The following is a 14,931-nucleotide window of genomic DNA, read 5'->3' as shown; positions in this document are numbered from 1 at the left end:
CATATTAAATAGAATAATACAATATATAGCCCTTTGTATGTGGCTTCTTTCATGTAGCATGATGTTTTCAAGGTTCCTCCGTGTTGTAGCATGTATATGTACTTTGTTGCTTTTCATTGCTGAGTAGTATTTCATTGTATAAATACAAATACATCACTCTAGTCATCAGCGGAGGGACACTTGGATTGTTCCACTTTGGTGATGATGAATAATCTTCTATGAATATTCACATACAAATCTTAGGGTAGACGTTTGTTTTCATTTCTCTTGGGGTAAATATCTAGATATTGCTGGGACATATAGTAAATTTACATTTAGCTTTTTAAGAAACTGCCAAGCTATTTTCCAAAGTGATTATATAACATTTTACTTTCCCATCAACAACATATGAGTTTTCCTAGGACTCCCCATCCTCACCAGTATTTGTTACTGTCTAGTAGAGCCATCCTAGTGGGTGCAAACTATTTGTCGTAGTTTTGATTTGCATTTCTCTAGTGAATAATGATGTTAATGATCTTTTCATGTGTTTATTAGCCATTTGTATGTCTTTGGTGAAATTTCTATTTAAATCTTTTGGCCATTTTTAAATTGGGTTTGTCTTTTTTTATTGAGTTGTAAGTGTTCTTTATTCTGGATTCTTTATTCTGTCTTTTATCAGAAATATTATTTGCAAATATTTTTTCCCTAGTTTGTGGCTTAATTTTCTTAATGGTGTCTTTTGAAGTGTAAATGTTTTTAATTTTGATGGTGTTCAATTTATCCATTTTTTTCTTCTCTATTGTGATTTTTGGCATCATGTCTAAGAACTCTTTTTGCCTAATGTCAGCTCACAAAGATTTTCTTATTTTTTTTTTTCTAAAAGTATTGCAGTTTTAGTTCCACAATTAGGTATCTGATTCGTTTGGAATTCATTTTTGTGTATGATATAGATAAAGAGTGTAAATTCATCTTTTTTCTTGTGGATATCCAATTGTCCCAGCACTGTTGTTGAAAAGACTATTGTTTCCTCATTGAATTGCATTGATACATTTGTTGAACATCAGTTGGTCATAAGTGTAATCCTGAGACTTTTTGGAATTTACATTTTTTCAGGAGAGAAATTGAGAGTACATGTGTATAAATGAATAGTAGGGGAGTGAAGCATGTTTGCTAAACTGTTGACAGTGGTTACTTCTTTGGAGGAGATTGGAAATACCAGACGGATGAGGATCATACACTGACATCACTGACTCCATCTTTGGCCCTCCGTCTTGTTTGTGCCCTCGCGATGACCTCCCCCTGGGCTACGTGTTCCAGCCCCAGGAGGTTAATGTCAGCCCCGACTGGAATGAGGGAAGCTTGTTCTGATCTTCCCTAAAGTGGCGCACAGAAGGCATCACTTCATATATCTAGTAGAGATGAGGATTATACCAGAAGGATAAGGATCATACATTGTCATCCTGCTAGTAGATACATTACTTGAATCTTTTAAAATGACATTGTGTCAAGAGAAAGAGAAGGCAAGCCACAGACTGAGAGAAAGTATTTGCAAAAGACACTGTGTTTAAAAAAAAAAAAAAAAGACGTATTGTGCTCTGTGTTCACATTGTATAATTTAGGAAACAAAAACATCTAGAATATCTCCTACATTTTATTTATTCATTTTTTAAAAGATTTTTTAAAAATTTATTTGACAGAGAGAGACACAGTGAGAGAGGGAACACAGCAGGGGGAGTGGGAGAGGGAGAAGCACACCTCCCGCTGAGCAGGGAGCCTGACACGGGGCTCAATCCCAGGATCCTGGGATCATGACCTGAGTCGGAAGGTAGACGCTTAACGACTGAGCCACCCAGGCGCCCCTATCTCCTACATTTTAATGGTCAAAAATAAATTAGGAGGTTTCTTCATATTTGACCCTCTTTATGTAGATGATGTATGCTTGTAAAACCAAAAATAACAGTGAGCAATTTTACCATAAGAATTCTTTTTTTGGGGGGACGCCTGGCTGGCTGAAATGGTTGAGCATCTGCCTTTGGCTGAGGTCATGATCCCAGGGTCCTGGGATCGAGCCCCGCATTGGCTCCCTGCTCTGCGGGGAGCCTGTTTCTCCCTCTGCCTGCCACTCCCCCTGCTTGTGCTCTCTCTCTGTCAAATAAATAAATAAAATCCTTAAAAAAAAAAAAAGAAGAATTCTTGATTTGAATACTAAATTGAGAATGACTTAGTCTAATTTACATGCCACCAGTCCAAGTCACCATTCTCGATTTTTTTTTGAAGCTTGAATTCATTAGTTTTTCATTTTAATAAGGTTAGCTTTAATCTGATAAACTTGTGCTTTATTTATTAACAGATAGAAGATGTAAACCAAAAATTCAACAATTTGACCAAACTTGAGGAATCTGGATGGCAGAACAATAATAATATAAGCAAAAAAGTTGTTCGGGTAAGTTTGTGGTTTTATATCCAAATTTCTAATACAGACTCTTCTACTTTAACAAATTTTTATTTTTAAGCTTTAAAAATATTTAGTTTCAGATCTTTCATCTTTTTACAAAGTTCCATATATTGCTTACAATGTCCTGATTGCCTTTGAAGAAAGAATAAGGAAATGGTCAAAACTAAATGTAGTGTTATTTCTGGAGGGAGGGAGGGGCTGTAATTGAATTGAGACACCTAGAGGGCTTCTAAGTTACTAAACAGTGGGTATCTGCATGTTTGTTTTATACTTCAAACTGTGCATCTCCATTTTGTTGTAATTATAATAGTAGTACTACATAATTTATATAATGCGTAGTCTGTGCCAAGTTCTGTTCCATGTTTTTACTTGTATAAGCTCATTTAATCATCACAACAATCCTGTGAAGTGGGTTCTGTTCTCCCCATTTTACAGTTGAGGAAATTGACATCCAGAAATCATTTGCCAAAGGGGGAGCTGGCTTTCAAGGCCTGACTTTCTCATTCCAGAATCTGTGTTCTTAATCAGTAGGCTATGCCACCTCTCTGTTTTATATATTCTTTTGAGTGATTTATTTCAAAGTGAAAGAATTGAATAGCAGAGAGGGACAATCTCTCTTTAGAACATCTTTCTTCTTCCCTATGCTTTATCTTGTAAATTTTCTTATTTTCCCTGTAAAATTTGCTTTGTTAACATGATAGATTCCATTCTTGTCTATTTGTTTCTAGTAATATTTAGAACTCAAAAGTTTTTGGTCAGATGAATGCTTCTCAGATCACCTTACAGCGTTGCCAGTTTTTCTTTATATTTTAGAAGAATACCTTTGGTTGTAGAATCAGATTTCTAAATTTGCGCTTTATTTTTATGTAATCCAAGTAAGATCTGTTTTAAATCCTATCGTAGGAGTTTAAGATGATAGAATATTAAAAGAACCTATTACAGCGTCATTTTGTGACGAAAATAAATGAATGGATTTCAGATCTATTAAACAGTGAAGAATGCTGGAACATTTTGAAGCCACTGTGGGTATTTCTTATTGAGTACCTGGTCCTGGAAACAATATCATATCAGTGCTGCAGATAATGGCTGTCGGTATAGCATTCGGTCAGAGCCTTGTAATTCCGTCCCGTATCACCAGGTGTCTCTCTCCTCTTACTTTAATCTACAGGCTATTGTTAAGATTATGGAACAAATAAACTAAAACTATTACCTATACTTTGATACCCTTACCTCTGACCTCTTATTCATTGATCTCTCATTCCATCAGTTAGCCTTGTTTTCTCCTTTTCCCTCTCTTTTCCATCAGTTTTTAGACATGTTTAAGGGTCTTATCTTTGTTTCCATTAAAGAAAAAAACAACTTGTTTTGTTGCCAACTACCAATCACAGATAAGCTTCCGGAAAAAGTTGTCTATACTCTGTTGCTACTATTTTGGTTCTCGCTTATCTCTGCAACTCACTGCAGTTCAGCTTCACCCCTCTCTTTGCCTCTAGAACAGTTATCACCAAGGGTATTGATTCTCTAGTTGCTGAATTATTAGATACTTATAAAATCCAATCCCTCTGCAGGATTAAACATGCCTGAGTCCCTCCTTAAAATTATATTCTGATTTTCCTCTTGCCTCTGTGCCCATTCTTCAGTCATGTTTGCAGTTTGTTTTTCCATTTATCCCTTATGTGTTTGTGATATTCACATTCCTACCTCAACTCTATTTTTTCCTTCCACATTCTCCCTGTACAGTCTTACCCATCCTGTGATGAGTCCCAAATCTGTATTTCATACCACACTTACTGCTAAGCTCTAGCTCCATATATCCTGACTCCATGTACCTTAAAATCAGTATATCCCAAACTGAAGGCATCTGCACACACATCACTGTTTTTGTCTCAGAGAATGGTATTGGCATCTCACTAGGTGTCCAAGGTAGAAACCTGGCTATCTTCTTTAGTCCTTTCTCTGTTTCACCATCTCTACTCCACATACATCCAGTAGATTGCTAAGTCCTCTCAGTTCGCCCCCTTAAATATCTCTTGAAGCCTTTCTTGTTTTTCCATTTTTCCTCCTTAATCTAACTGCTGTCATCTTTTTCCATTATCAGTGCAGTAGTCTCCTTCCTAACTGGCTTGTAACCCTCCAGTCCCTTCTCTGGGCTGTAGACAGAATGACTTTTCTGAATCACAAAGCTGATAATGTTAATCTCCTGATTAAAAATCATCGATAAGCTCTATTCCTTTGTCCTCTGTATAAGTGTAGAAATGGTTACCTGCAAGGGATTTTATCATCTAGCTGTTGCTTACCTCCTCCCAGCTCCTCTGCACTTTCTTTCGCTTCCGGCTTTGCAAATATGCTGTTCTCTGCGCCCAGTCCTCTCCTCACTCCATCTTGTAGCTTGGCTAACAGTGATTCCAGCTCAGGGGTCCTGTCAGCCTTTCTCGATAACTCTGAAGATTGATTTAGGTGATAGCCTTGTGTTCTATCTCATAGCCATCTGATTTTGTCTGTATCATGACATTTATTATTCTTAGTGTCTATATCTAGCCCTTCTGTAAGCTGTGAAGTCCTTGAGGGCAGGGGCTTTGTCCTTCACCTTTTGGCCCCCAGCATTTTTAGCACATACGAGGAACCTGATTAGTGTATGATGAATGTGTTAAATATTTTTTTATGCTTTATTTGTTTTTCTTGTAAGATGATAACGAGTAGCTTTAATACATGTCATAATTTCTCTTTGCAGAAGAAAGTGGTCTCAGGGGCAGCAAGTAAGCCCAAACAGAATGACGGTGGAAGAATTGCAGCTAGAAATCGCCTCGCGGCCATAAAAAATGCAATGAGAGAGAGGATGAAGCAGGAAGAAACTGCGGAGGCAGCGACCTCTGTAATGCCAAAGGAAGTTGATAAAATAGTGTTTGATGCTGGATTTTTCAGAATCGAAAGTCCTGTTAAGTCCTTCTCAGGTTAGTTTTTCTGCTAGGACTCCTTGAGAGAAATATTTGGGTTGGATGGGAGCTTGTATAAGAGGTCAAAAATAGTTTTCATATGAAGACCTACAAACTCTCTGAGTCTGGAAAATAGACTACATGCTCACTCACATACAAGGCATGTGTGGATGTGTATGATTAGATTACTTTAAGTGTGCTGTATCTTCTAAAATGGCTCTTATATTTTCTAAGTGATTTCATGTCTGTTATTACCACTTAACCCCACAATCCTGTGAGGTAGGTCACAGGGTCCCAAGAGGTAAGGCACATGAGGGAAGCATGAGAAGTTAGGTGGTTTTCTTCAGGTTAGTTAGTTGATTAGAATTTAAGATGCAAAGCATCTCAGGCATTAAACCCTCGCCCTTCTTTAGTTGTGCTTTAAAATGAAGCTTATGGAAAGTGGAGTTTGGTTCAATTTTCATTTGTATTTAAAACGTCTGCTCAGATTTTATGAAACACAGTAAATGTACTAATTTCCTGATTTAAAAATATTCCAATGAAACCAGCTTTTAATACTTAAGGAAACCATTCTTCTTACGATTTTCTAACTGATTTCTAACTCTGATCTTAAGATTTTTCTTTCTTTTTTTTTTTTTAGAGATTTTATTTATTTATTTGACAGAGAGAGACACAGCGAGAGAGGGAACACAGCAGGGGGAGTGGGAGAGGGAGAGAAGCAGGCTTCTCGCGGAGCAGGGAGCCCGATGCGGGGCCCGATCCCAGGACCCTGGGATCATGACCTGAGCCGAAGGCAGACGCTTAACGACTGAGCCACCCAGGCGCCCCTCTTATGATTTTTCAATAGCTATTTGTCATAGGTTGTCTTTATTAGATTGAATTTATATATATAGATGGAAATCATTTATTTATAAGCCATGTGATGAGAGGTCATAGCTGAAGTAATCTCTTCTGTAAATCTCGGTGGAACTTCTATCAGTGCTTTAAGTGCTAGATGTTTGTATTCAGGGAGAAAGGGGCAATGTCCTCTTCAGGTACCAATCAGCTGAATGGATATTTTTTCCCTATTATTTAACTGTGTCCACAGGGAAATTTTCTGAACATAAACTTGAGCTGCTATCCAATATTTACATTAAAATGTAAATTTATCACCTCAACTATATCATAACCTTCCTGTCAGTTTAGCTATCACATCTGGTGTGGTCTGGTTTGTATCCTTTACACTAAACAGCTGCTTTTCCTGTAAACCCAGGAATTGCCTCCTGCTAGTAACACGGCTCCATGCCGCTAACTTCCCAAGGAACTCATTGCCGTATTCTTTCATGTACCCAACTTGGCCTTTATGACTGGGGAGATTAAGATTTATGGCCCAAATCTATCTTGTTAAAACTGAGTTTTAGTTCCAGAGCACATGGTTTGTATGAGGCTTGTTATAGAGAAGTCCCCCAAGAAGCCCCTCTCACCCCATTTGTCACTCCCTAGGGGCAACCACTTTTCTTTTCTTTTTTTTTTTTTTTAAGATTTTATTTATTTATTTATTTATTTGATAGAGAGAGACACAGCGAGAGAGGGAACTCAAGAGGGAGAAGCAGGCTTCCCGCCGAGCAGGGAGTCTAATGCAGGGCTCCATCCCAGGACCCTGGGATCACGACCTGAGCCGAAGGCAGACGCCCAATGACTGAGCCACCCAGGCACCCCTACTTTTCTTTTTTTTTTAAGGTTTTATTTATTTGTCAGAGAGAGAGAAAGAGAGATTACACAAGCAGGGGGAGTGGCAGGCAGGGGGAGAGGGAGAAGCAGGCTCTGCTGCGCAGGGAGCCCATGCAGGACTCCATCCCAGGACCCCGGCACCATGACCTGAGCCGAAGACAGACGCTTACCGACTGAGCCACCCAGGCGCCCCAACCACTTTCAGTTCTTAGAGGAGTCTTGGGGTCTTGAGATGTTCAACTGTGTAGATTTTTTTTTTCTCAGATTGTGTAGATTTTTGTGTGTGTGTGAATTGTTCCTTGGATTTACTCTCCTCAGTTGGTCCTCTCTGATCTATCTTTTCAGAAACATCTATTTTATTTTTTTCTTGGTAAATAGACTATTTTTATAATTTTTCCTGTACTTGTTTTTTACTTCCTTATTTCCTCAACTTTCACGTTGGCTCTCATGGTTCTTGTTTTTTGTTTTTTAGCTTTGCTCTCATGGTTTAAATTCCCAAGAGCTCTTTCCCATTCTCGGAATGTTCCATTTTATAATATTCTGTACTAGTTTGGTAAGTGCACTCGCTGTCTTACCTTTCTTTTTTTTTTTTTTAAAGATTTTATTTATTTGTTTGAGAGAGAGAGAATGAGAGAGAGAGAGCACGAGAGGGAAGAGGGTCAGAGGGAGAAGCAGACTCCCCGCTGAGCAGGGAGCCCGATGTGGGACTCGATCCCGGGACTCCAGGATCATGACCTGAGCCGAAGGCAGTCACTTAACCAACTGAGCCACCCAGGCGCCCCACTGTCTTACCTTTCTGAGGATATTAATGATAGCTTTTATGTTTTCTTTCCCCTGTACAGTCAGTATTTGTTCCAAGAAACTTTCATTTGTTCGGTTTTGGTTTCCATCTCTTGTATTGGAGGCTTTCCTTGGGTGTCTGGTGATCATTCACTGCCTGCTTGTGGTTAAGAACAGGTCTCTGCCCAACAGCACGTGGGTAATGGGGGCTTTACTATGGGGTGATTTAGCTGTGCCATAGTGCTAGGAATCTATACATCACTATATTTAATTCTTTTTTTAAATTTTATTTTATTATGTTAATCACCATACATTACATCATTAGTTTTTGATGTAGTGTTTCATGATTCATTTTTTGCGTATAACACCCAGTGCTCCATTCAATACGTGCCCTCCTTAAAACCCATCACCGGGCTATTCTTTTCTTATGGGCTAGTTGGGTTCCCCAGAAAAGATTCTTCCAGTCTGCTGCCTAGAGGGTATAATTCTGGCTGTCAGCCTTTCAGGAGCCAGGTGGGAGGGAAAAAACTAAGCGTCTCAACAGTTTGTGATCCCCTTTTTTCCATATAGTACCAATCTCTCAACCTTACCTGGTGTCCCCTAAGCCAGGGACCTTCTCTTTCGCCTTTTCATGAAATAAGCCTCTCTAGATTTCTGGTTTGGGTGGTGGTTGGGGGGACGGTGGTGGCATGTTGACAGTCGCCTACTTGTGCAAAATGAGGAAAGGGTTCCATTTGTTCTTTAAACTGACTTTGAACCGATCTTCCTGTTTTTAGCTACCTTTTCATCTCTGCTTCCAGACATACTTGAGGACACCAGTTCTTTTGAAGGATGCTGTGGTATAAATCGGGTTAATTCTCCTCTTTCCTAACTGGTGACTGGTGGCTTAGAATTTATTTTCTTGGGTCTACTAAATACTATCCCACCCATTCAACTACATTACAACTTCCAAAATTTTCTGTTTATTATTGTCTCTCTTTTTAGTTCCCTTTGTCCAAATTTAAAAAGCTGAGTAGGAGCGCCTGGATGGTTCAGTCAGTTAAGTGTCTGCCTTTGACTTAGGTCATTATCTCAGGTTCCTGGGATTGAGCCTCATGTCCAGCTCCCTGCTCAGAGGGGACTCTGCTTCTCCCTCTGCCCCACCCCCTCTGGCTAGTGCGCACTCTCTCTCTCTCTCTCTCTCTCAGATAAATAAAATCTTTAAAAAAAATAAAAAGCTGCTGAGTAAAAAAAGGGGGACACTCTTTGTCCTTGTAACGTTCTGCCTTTTAAGATGATCTCCTTTACTGCTTATAGTAATGGGATGTTAAGAGGAAACAGAATCTAATGTGTGTGTTCAATACTATCTTGTACTGAAAGTCCCAGGCATTTGTCTTTAAAAAACATATTATGGAAGAGGCTAGTTGGTAGGGTAATAGGAAGAACTTGCACTGTCTTCCTGGATATAATGAAAAGTGAATGAAAGAATTTTTTTTTTAAAGATTTTATTTATTAATTTGACAGAGAGAGACACAGCGAGAGAGGAAACACAAGCAGGGGGAGTGGGAGAGGGAGAAGCAGGCTTCCCGCCGAGCAGGGAGCCCGATGCGGGGCTCGATCCCAGGACCCTGGGATCATGACCTGGGCTGAAGACAGACGCTTAACAACTGAGCCACCCAGGTGCCCCTGAATGAAAGAACTTTTTGATATTGAGATGATTTCTCTCATCTTCTAGGAGTTTCTATCTCTTCTGAACGTCTTTCTCAAAGACTTAGGACACCTAAGTCTGTCAGCAAAGCTGTGTCTGAGAGCAGGGCTGAGATGGGCCATCTAAGTCAAACTCTGTCATCACAGAATCCTGATCCTCAAAGTACCAAAAGTGAGCATGTTGATAAGGAGACTTTGCTTTCAACTATTCCTAAAAACAGGTATTTCTTTCATGTGTTATTAAAAGTGTAACAGATGCTGGGGTGCCTGGGTAGCTAAGTGTCCAACTCTTGGTTTAGGCTCAGGTCATGATCCCACGGGTGGTGGGATCCAGCCCTGCATCAGGCTCTGCTCTCAGTAGGGAGTCCGCTTGAGGATTCTCTCCCTCTGCCCCTCCCCCCACTCATACACGTGCACAGACGCACGCGCTCTCTTTCTCTCTAAAAATAAGTAATAAGTTTTTAAAAAAGAAGCATAACAAATGCTGACATTAAATATCATTTCAGATTGTTAGCCTGGTAAAAGACCTGCAAGACCTATATTTTTAATTAGATATCACAATGACCCGGTAATGTGTTAAGAAATGCTTCTATTTTCTAAATGAGGGAATTAAGGCTTACAATTTCAGTTTGATTACTGGTTATATTTAGGTGTGCAAAGTAAATTCTCCAGAACTAAGAAGAAAAGAAACAATACAATGTTGTTTGGTGCTAAACACAATACAACTTTGGTGCTTGGCAGGTCTGAGTTCAAAACCAGTTCTATGGCATACTAGCTGTGAAACTCTGGGACTTTAATTAACTCACTTAGCTTCAGGTTCATCATTTATGAAACAGGAGTGCCAACACATCCCTACAGGGTCCTTGAGAGGTAGGCACTCTTGTACCAGCCTCTATCGAAAATGCCTTGACATTGCTATCTTGCATAAATAAGAGAGAGCTCATGTGTACTGAAGAATTATGCGCTAGACGTGGTTTTCTAGGTTATTAACAGGTATTATCTCATTTTTTCTTCAAACAACGCTGTGAGGTACTAGATCCCCATTTTTCAAGTGAGAAGACTTGAAAAGTTAGTGACTTACCCATATTCAGCTTATAATTGGTAAAACTGGATGCTGCCTCTATTCTTTCTGCTGCAGAGTCCTGCCTCTGCACAAATGCATCAAAATTATCTATATAGTCCTTGTTCATGGAACATAAATATACCAGAAATCTGATAGGAAAGAGATACTTTAAGGTAAATAGAAAATAAAATTGTAGTGTGGAGCCAAGAGAGGACTATTGGTTTTATTATTAATCTGGAGATGGGATAGCATTGAATACTCAGTCATTATAGCAAAGAAGGTTGTCAAAAAAATAAAAGAACACTTTATGAATTGAAATAGAGGAAACAAATGAAAGTTTATGCTCTTAAATATTTCATGGAACAAATTTTAGTATATTCAAATTTTTAGTATAAACCAAGGTATATTTAGCCTTTGTGGGAACTAAATATTTTAGATATTCTAGAAATATCTGGATGATAAAATACCAATTTACTGTCATTTCTTAAATGCAAGTTGCTTTACTTTATATATATCCTCTAGTTTATTATCTTGTGCTAAGAAGATCCATAATTATATTTAAAAGATATTATAAGTATCCTTTAAAATTTTTTTACTTAATTCCCAAAAATAGTCATGAAAGAGCATCTTACACATAACTTTGTGCAGTGAAGGCGAAGTGGAGTTGAAAACTAGAAAAATAGGATTTTTTTTTTTTTTGAAAAATAGGATATTTAAAAAAAATGATTTGCAAGGGTTGAGACAGGTATTTTTAATGAAATAAAGTTACAGACTTCAAGATTGAAATATATTAAGCTATAACTAACAAGTAATGTAGTCAACTCTAACTACACAATAACTGAGTTGTTGCTTTGACCCCCCAGGAGTTGGCTTTATTCTAACCTTTCCCTAGTATGTATGTAGCTCTGGATTTGGCAAGATTCAAAAGATTGCTGGTGGGCTGAGCAGCATGGTAACAGGCTGTGAACTTTCTGGGGAAGAGTTCATCTAGTCTTGCTGCTATAGCTGTAGTCCAAAACTAACTTCTTTGGACCAGGTCTGATCTTGGACCAGGCCCCATCTTTGACCCATGAAGGATAATATCAAAACACAAGTAAAAAGATAGCAGTATGTTTAATTATCTGATTATCTACTTCTTTCCTTTTTAGGAACAACATAGAAGATGCTCAGTGTCCTGGATTACAAGATTTAATTGAAGTAAATTATGTAAGCCCTACTCCAGTATAGTAGATAGGCAATTTATGTGGTTATATGTAGTAACTCCATAAGCAACTCCCAGAATTTCCACTGGAAATCTAAACCAGTCATTAAAATACTTCTTGTTTTAAAGGCCTTTGTCGTGTTTGAAACCATAGTGCCATTTTGTGTTCTTTAACTCACATCAAGATTATTTTTTAAATAAAGTTTTATTATAACACAGCCATACTTATGTATTATATCTGGCTGCTTTGCAATACAATGGTAGAGTTGAGTAGTTGTGGCCAAGATTCTGTGGTTCACAAAGCCTAAAATATTTAGCGTCTGGCCCTTCACAAAAAAATGTTTGCCAGTCACTGAACTGGAATATCATAGATACTTGCTGAGAAGCTTTCCTTCAATCATACCATTGCTATAATACTCTTTGAACAAATTGTTCAAGAAGCAAGATAGTAGGATTTACAATGTTCTTTAGCCTCTTCAGAATGTCATTTTACTGTTTTTAATTGCAACAAGACTTTTTTCTATTTTTTCCAATTTTTGGTAATTAAAGTTTAAAAACATTTTTTACTTTCAGGATGTAAACAAGATAAACTTTGAGATGGATTGTTTACCCAATGGAAGAATGAATTTGCCTCTACTTGCTGGTGAAGTGGCAGATGATATTAATACTAATAAAAAGGAAGAAATTCCAGATGTTGTAGCAGGAATGGAACTACATTCCTTAGTTACAGCACAGGATGTTTTGATGAGCAGCCCTGAAAATATACCATCACAAAATGACATCTTAAAGGAAGAGAAGACTAAAATTTCTCAGTCAGGTGAGGTCTTTTAAATATATTTAGATGAGGCTTTGTTAAATAAATGAACTTGGACTAAAACATAGATTATTGTGAATACTTCTGGGTACCAGTTTCTAAGAGTAAAGGTTGAAAAATTGGGCATTCACAAGAAATACCTTACAAGAATCAGTACATGTTATATAGTATCCACTGTCCTCCTCAGACCTTTGGAAGTATACCTATTAAACTTATTAATGGCTACTAATCCATGTTGGAAATAAGTAGCATTTTACATTAGACCTATTTGGATTCTTCATTGTTTGTGAAAATTCAGAGAAGTTCCCCAAAGTTTATTTTTTTAGTTACCTCTTTGTCAACACACATCCTCAAACCTTTCTTTAAGATGCCCTATTTTTCTTTCATAATGCCTTTTCCTATCTACTTTGTTGTGATTGTTCTGCAATAGGAAATGGCTCTTGGACTTTTGTTATAGTATAATGTGTGATAGTTTCGCCTACTATTTTCATCTGCTACTCAGTGGTGCTGTTCTGGCTGGGGCAAAATAAACTGTAACCTTGGCCAGACATTTAATGTACTCCAGCTATGTTCTTGACCTAGCATCTTTTGGGTACCTTTTTTTTTTTTTCCAACTTTAGTATATTACGTGTTTATTATAGAAGGATATAACTCAGAAATAACCATGTGAAAGAGACGCATAGGGCAAGGTATGGGGAAAGGGTACAGAGCTTCCCTACCTTCCAAATGCACCACTCTCCCCAAATCTCCACATATTCACCAACCTGGATACTCAGTGGTACCTTTAATATTGCAAGCATGAGATTTGTTTATAGAAGACTCTTTTTATACTGAATTTAAGGATGAGAATTTTAATTAAAAAAATTTAAGTACATTTTAAAAAATGCTATAGCATGGGCACCTGGGTGGCTCAGTTGGTTAAGCGTCTGCCTTTGACTCAGGTCATGATCCCAGGATCCTGGGATCGAATCTGGCATTGGGCTTCCTGCTCAGCATGGAGTCTGCCTCTCCTTCTGCCCCCACCCCTGCTCGTGCTCCCCTTGCAAAAATAAATAAATTAATTAAAAAATTTTTTTAAATGCTATAGCATAAGATGACCTATATTTTTGTCTTAACATTTCATAGGGAGCTTTTCATCATTTTTGTCCATTTCTAACAACCCTTGACTGCGAGGATATTTAAAAACTTAAAAGTTGGGGTTTTTTGTTTTGTTTTGTTTGTTTTTTCAGTATTTGATATTAAAAGTCTCACTACTGAATGCCATCTTCTTGATTCGGTAAGTTTTCCAACTTAATTTGAAAAATTGTTTTATAGTCTAGATCTGTTTTCTAAAATGGTATTCACTTTTCAGTTTGTGTACAAAGTTGGTTTAAAATTTACATGTTATTTACTATGAAATCCACTTGTTACTCATTTTTCTCAAAATGGGAAAAATATGTTTATAAACTTTAAAATATAGCATGTTTTAATACTACATTCTGAAGACTTATTTCCCTATATAATTTAGGTATCAAATTTGTTATTACATATTGGTTGAATACTTAAATATCTAATTGTAGCTTGGGTTATGCTAGGTATCGCTAAGTGATGTAAGAAAAAATAAGGCAAGGTTTCTGCCTTTAGAAACATGCAGTTGGGAAGATAATGTCGATCCTACCTTCAGTCATCACTGGTTATTTTCATTTTAATTCTTTTGGATTACTATATCTATATATATTGATATATAGATATGTCCTACTATTTTATTTGGAGGTTCCCCAGCTTCACTTTTGGTGACCTCTTGCCTCTACATCTAGTTCAAACCTTAGCCCTTCTGTGAGGCCTTCCTGGAAAAGCTCTCATCTCTCCCATATTAATTTATATATAGATATAGGTGCACAATGCACACACTTAATCTCTTATTAGGAATATAATATGAATATGTTATATTCCTAAAACATATTATAATTTTAGGAATCTCTTTCCCTTATTGTCTGTAAATTCCTCTCTAGGCAGAGCTGTCCGATGCATATTGGTGATTGGGGGCCCTGTGGCATGAATGAAATAGTGCTCTCTTGCCTCCTGTTTACAGCAGTGCTTTTCAGCCCTACCCCCAGATATTTTTATTTCCGCAATCCGGAGTAGGACCTTTATCTGGTGATTCTAATGTGTAGCCAGCTTAACAACCCTGGTTTGTAGCCTTACCTTGAAATTTTCCAGAGCCATTTGCTAAAATGGCTCAGGAAATGGCCTTGGTTTGCTAATCTTTGATCTCAGAATATAAAAAATTCATTAAGGCAAATGTAGGATAAAAGCAATAATTTCTGTTAA

The 14,931-nt window shown here is 37.7% G+C and overlaps 1 protein-coding gene across 7 annotated transcripts in view; it reads left to right on the top strand.

Moving 5' to 3' along the window:
• DLGAP5 (DLG associated protein 5) overlaps positions 1 to 14,931 on the top strand; it is a 109,397-nt gene that overhangs the window by 90,130 nt on the left and 4,336 nt on the right. For 4 of the 7 annotated variants that reach the window (XM_073895245.1, XM_073895246.1, XM_025869998.2 and 1 more), the window contains exons 13-18: positions 2,330 to 2,422; positions 5,166 to 5,385; positions 9,572 to 9,764; positions 11,755 to 11,812; positions 12,381 to 12,624; positions 13,851 to 13,897. In XM_073895245.1, coding sequence (XP_073751346.1) covers positions 2,330 to 2,422; positions 5,166 to 5,385; positions 9,572 to 9,764; positions 11,755 to 11,812; positions 12,381 to 12,624; positions 13,851 to 13,897 — 855 coding nt within the window. The remainder of the gene's footprint in view (positions 1 to 2,329; positions 2,423 to 5,165; positions 5,386 to 9,571; positions 9,765 to 11,754; positions 11,813 to 12,380; positions 12,625 to 13,850; positions 13,898 to 14,931) is intronic. The other 3 variants (XM_073895247.1, XM_025869999.2, XM_025870001.2) reach the window with 1 other exon arrangement.

This window comes from Callorhinus ursinus, unplaced genomic scaffold, assembly GCF_003265705.2.
Source record: "Callorhinus ursinus isolate GAN/ISIS: 27379988/994484 unplaced genomic scaffold, GSC_fseal_2.0 scaffold8, whole genome shotgun sequence".
NCBI lineage: Eukaryota > Metazoa > Chordata > Mammalia > Carnivora > Otariidae > Callorhinus > Callorhinus ursinus.
This window is presented reverse-complemented; position numbering and strand designations above follow the sequence as displayed.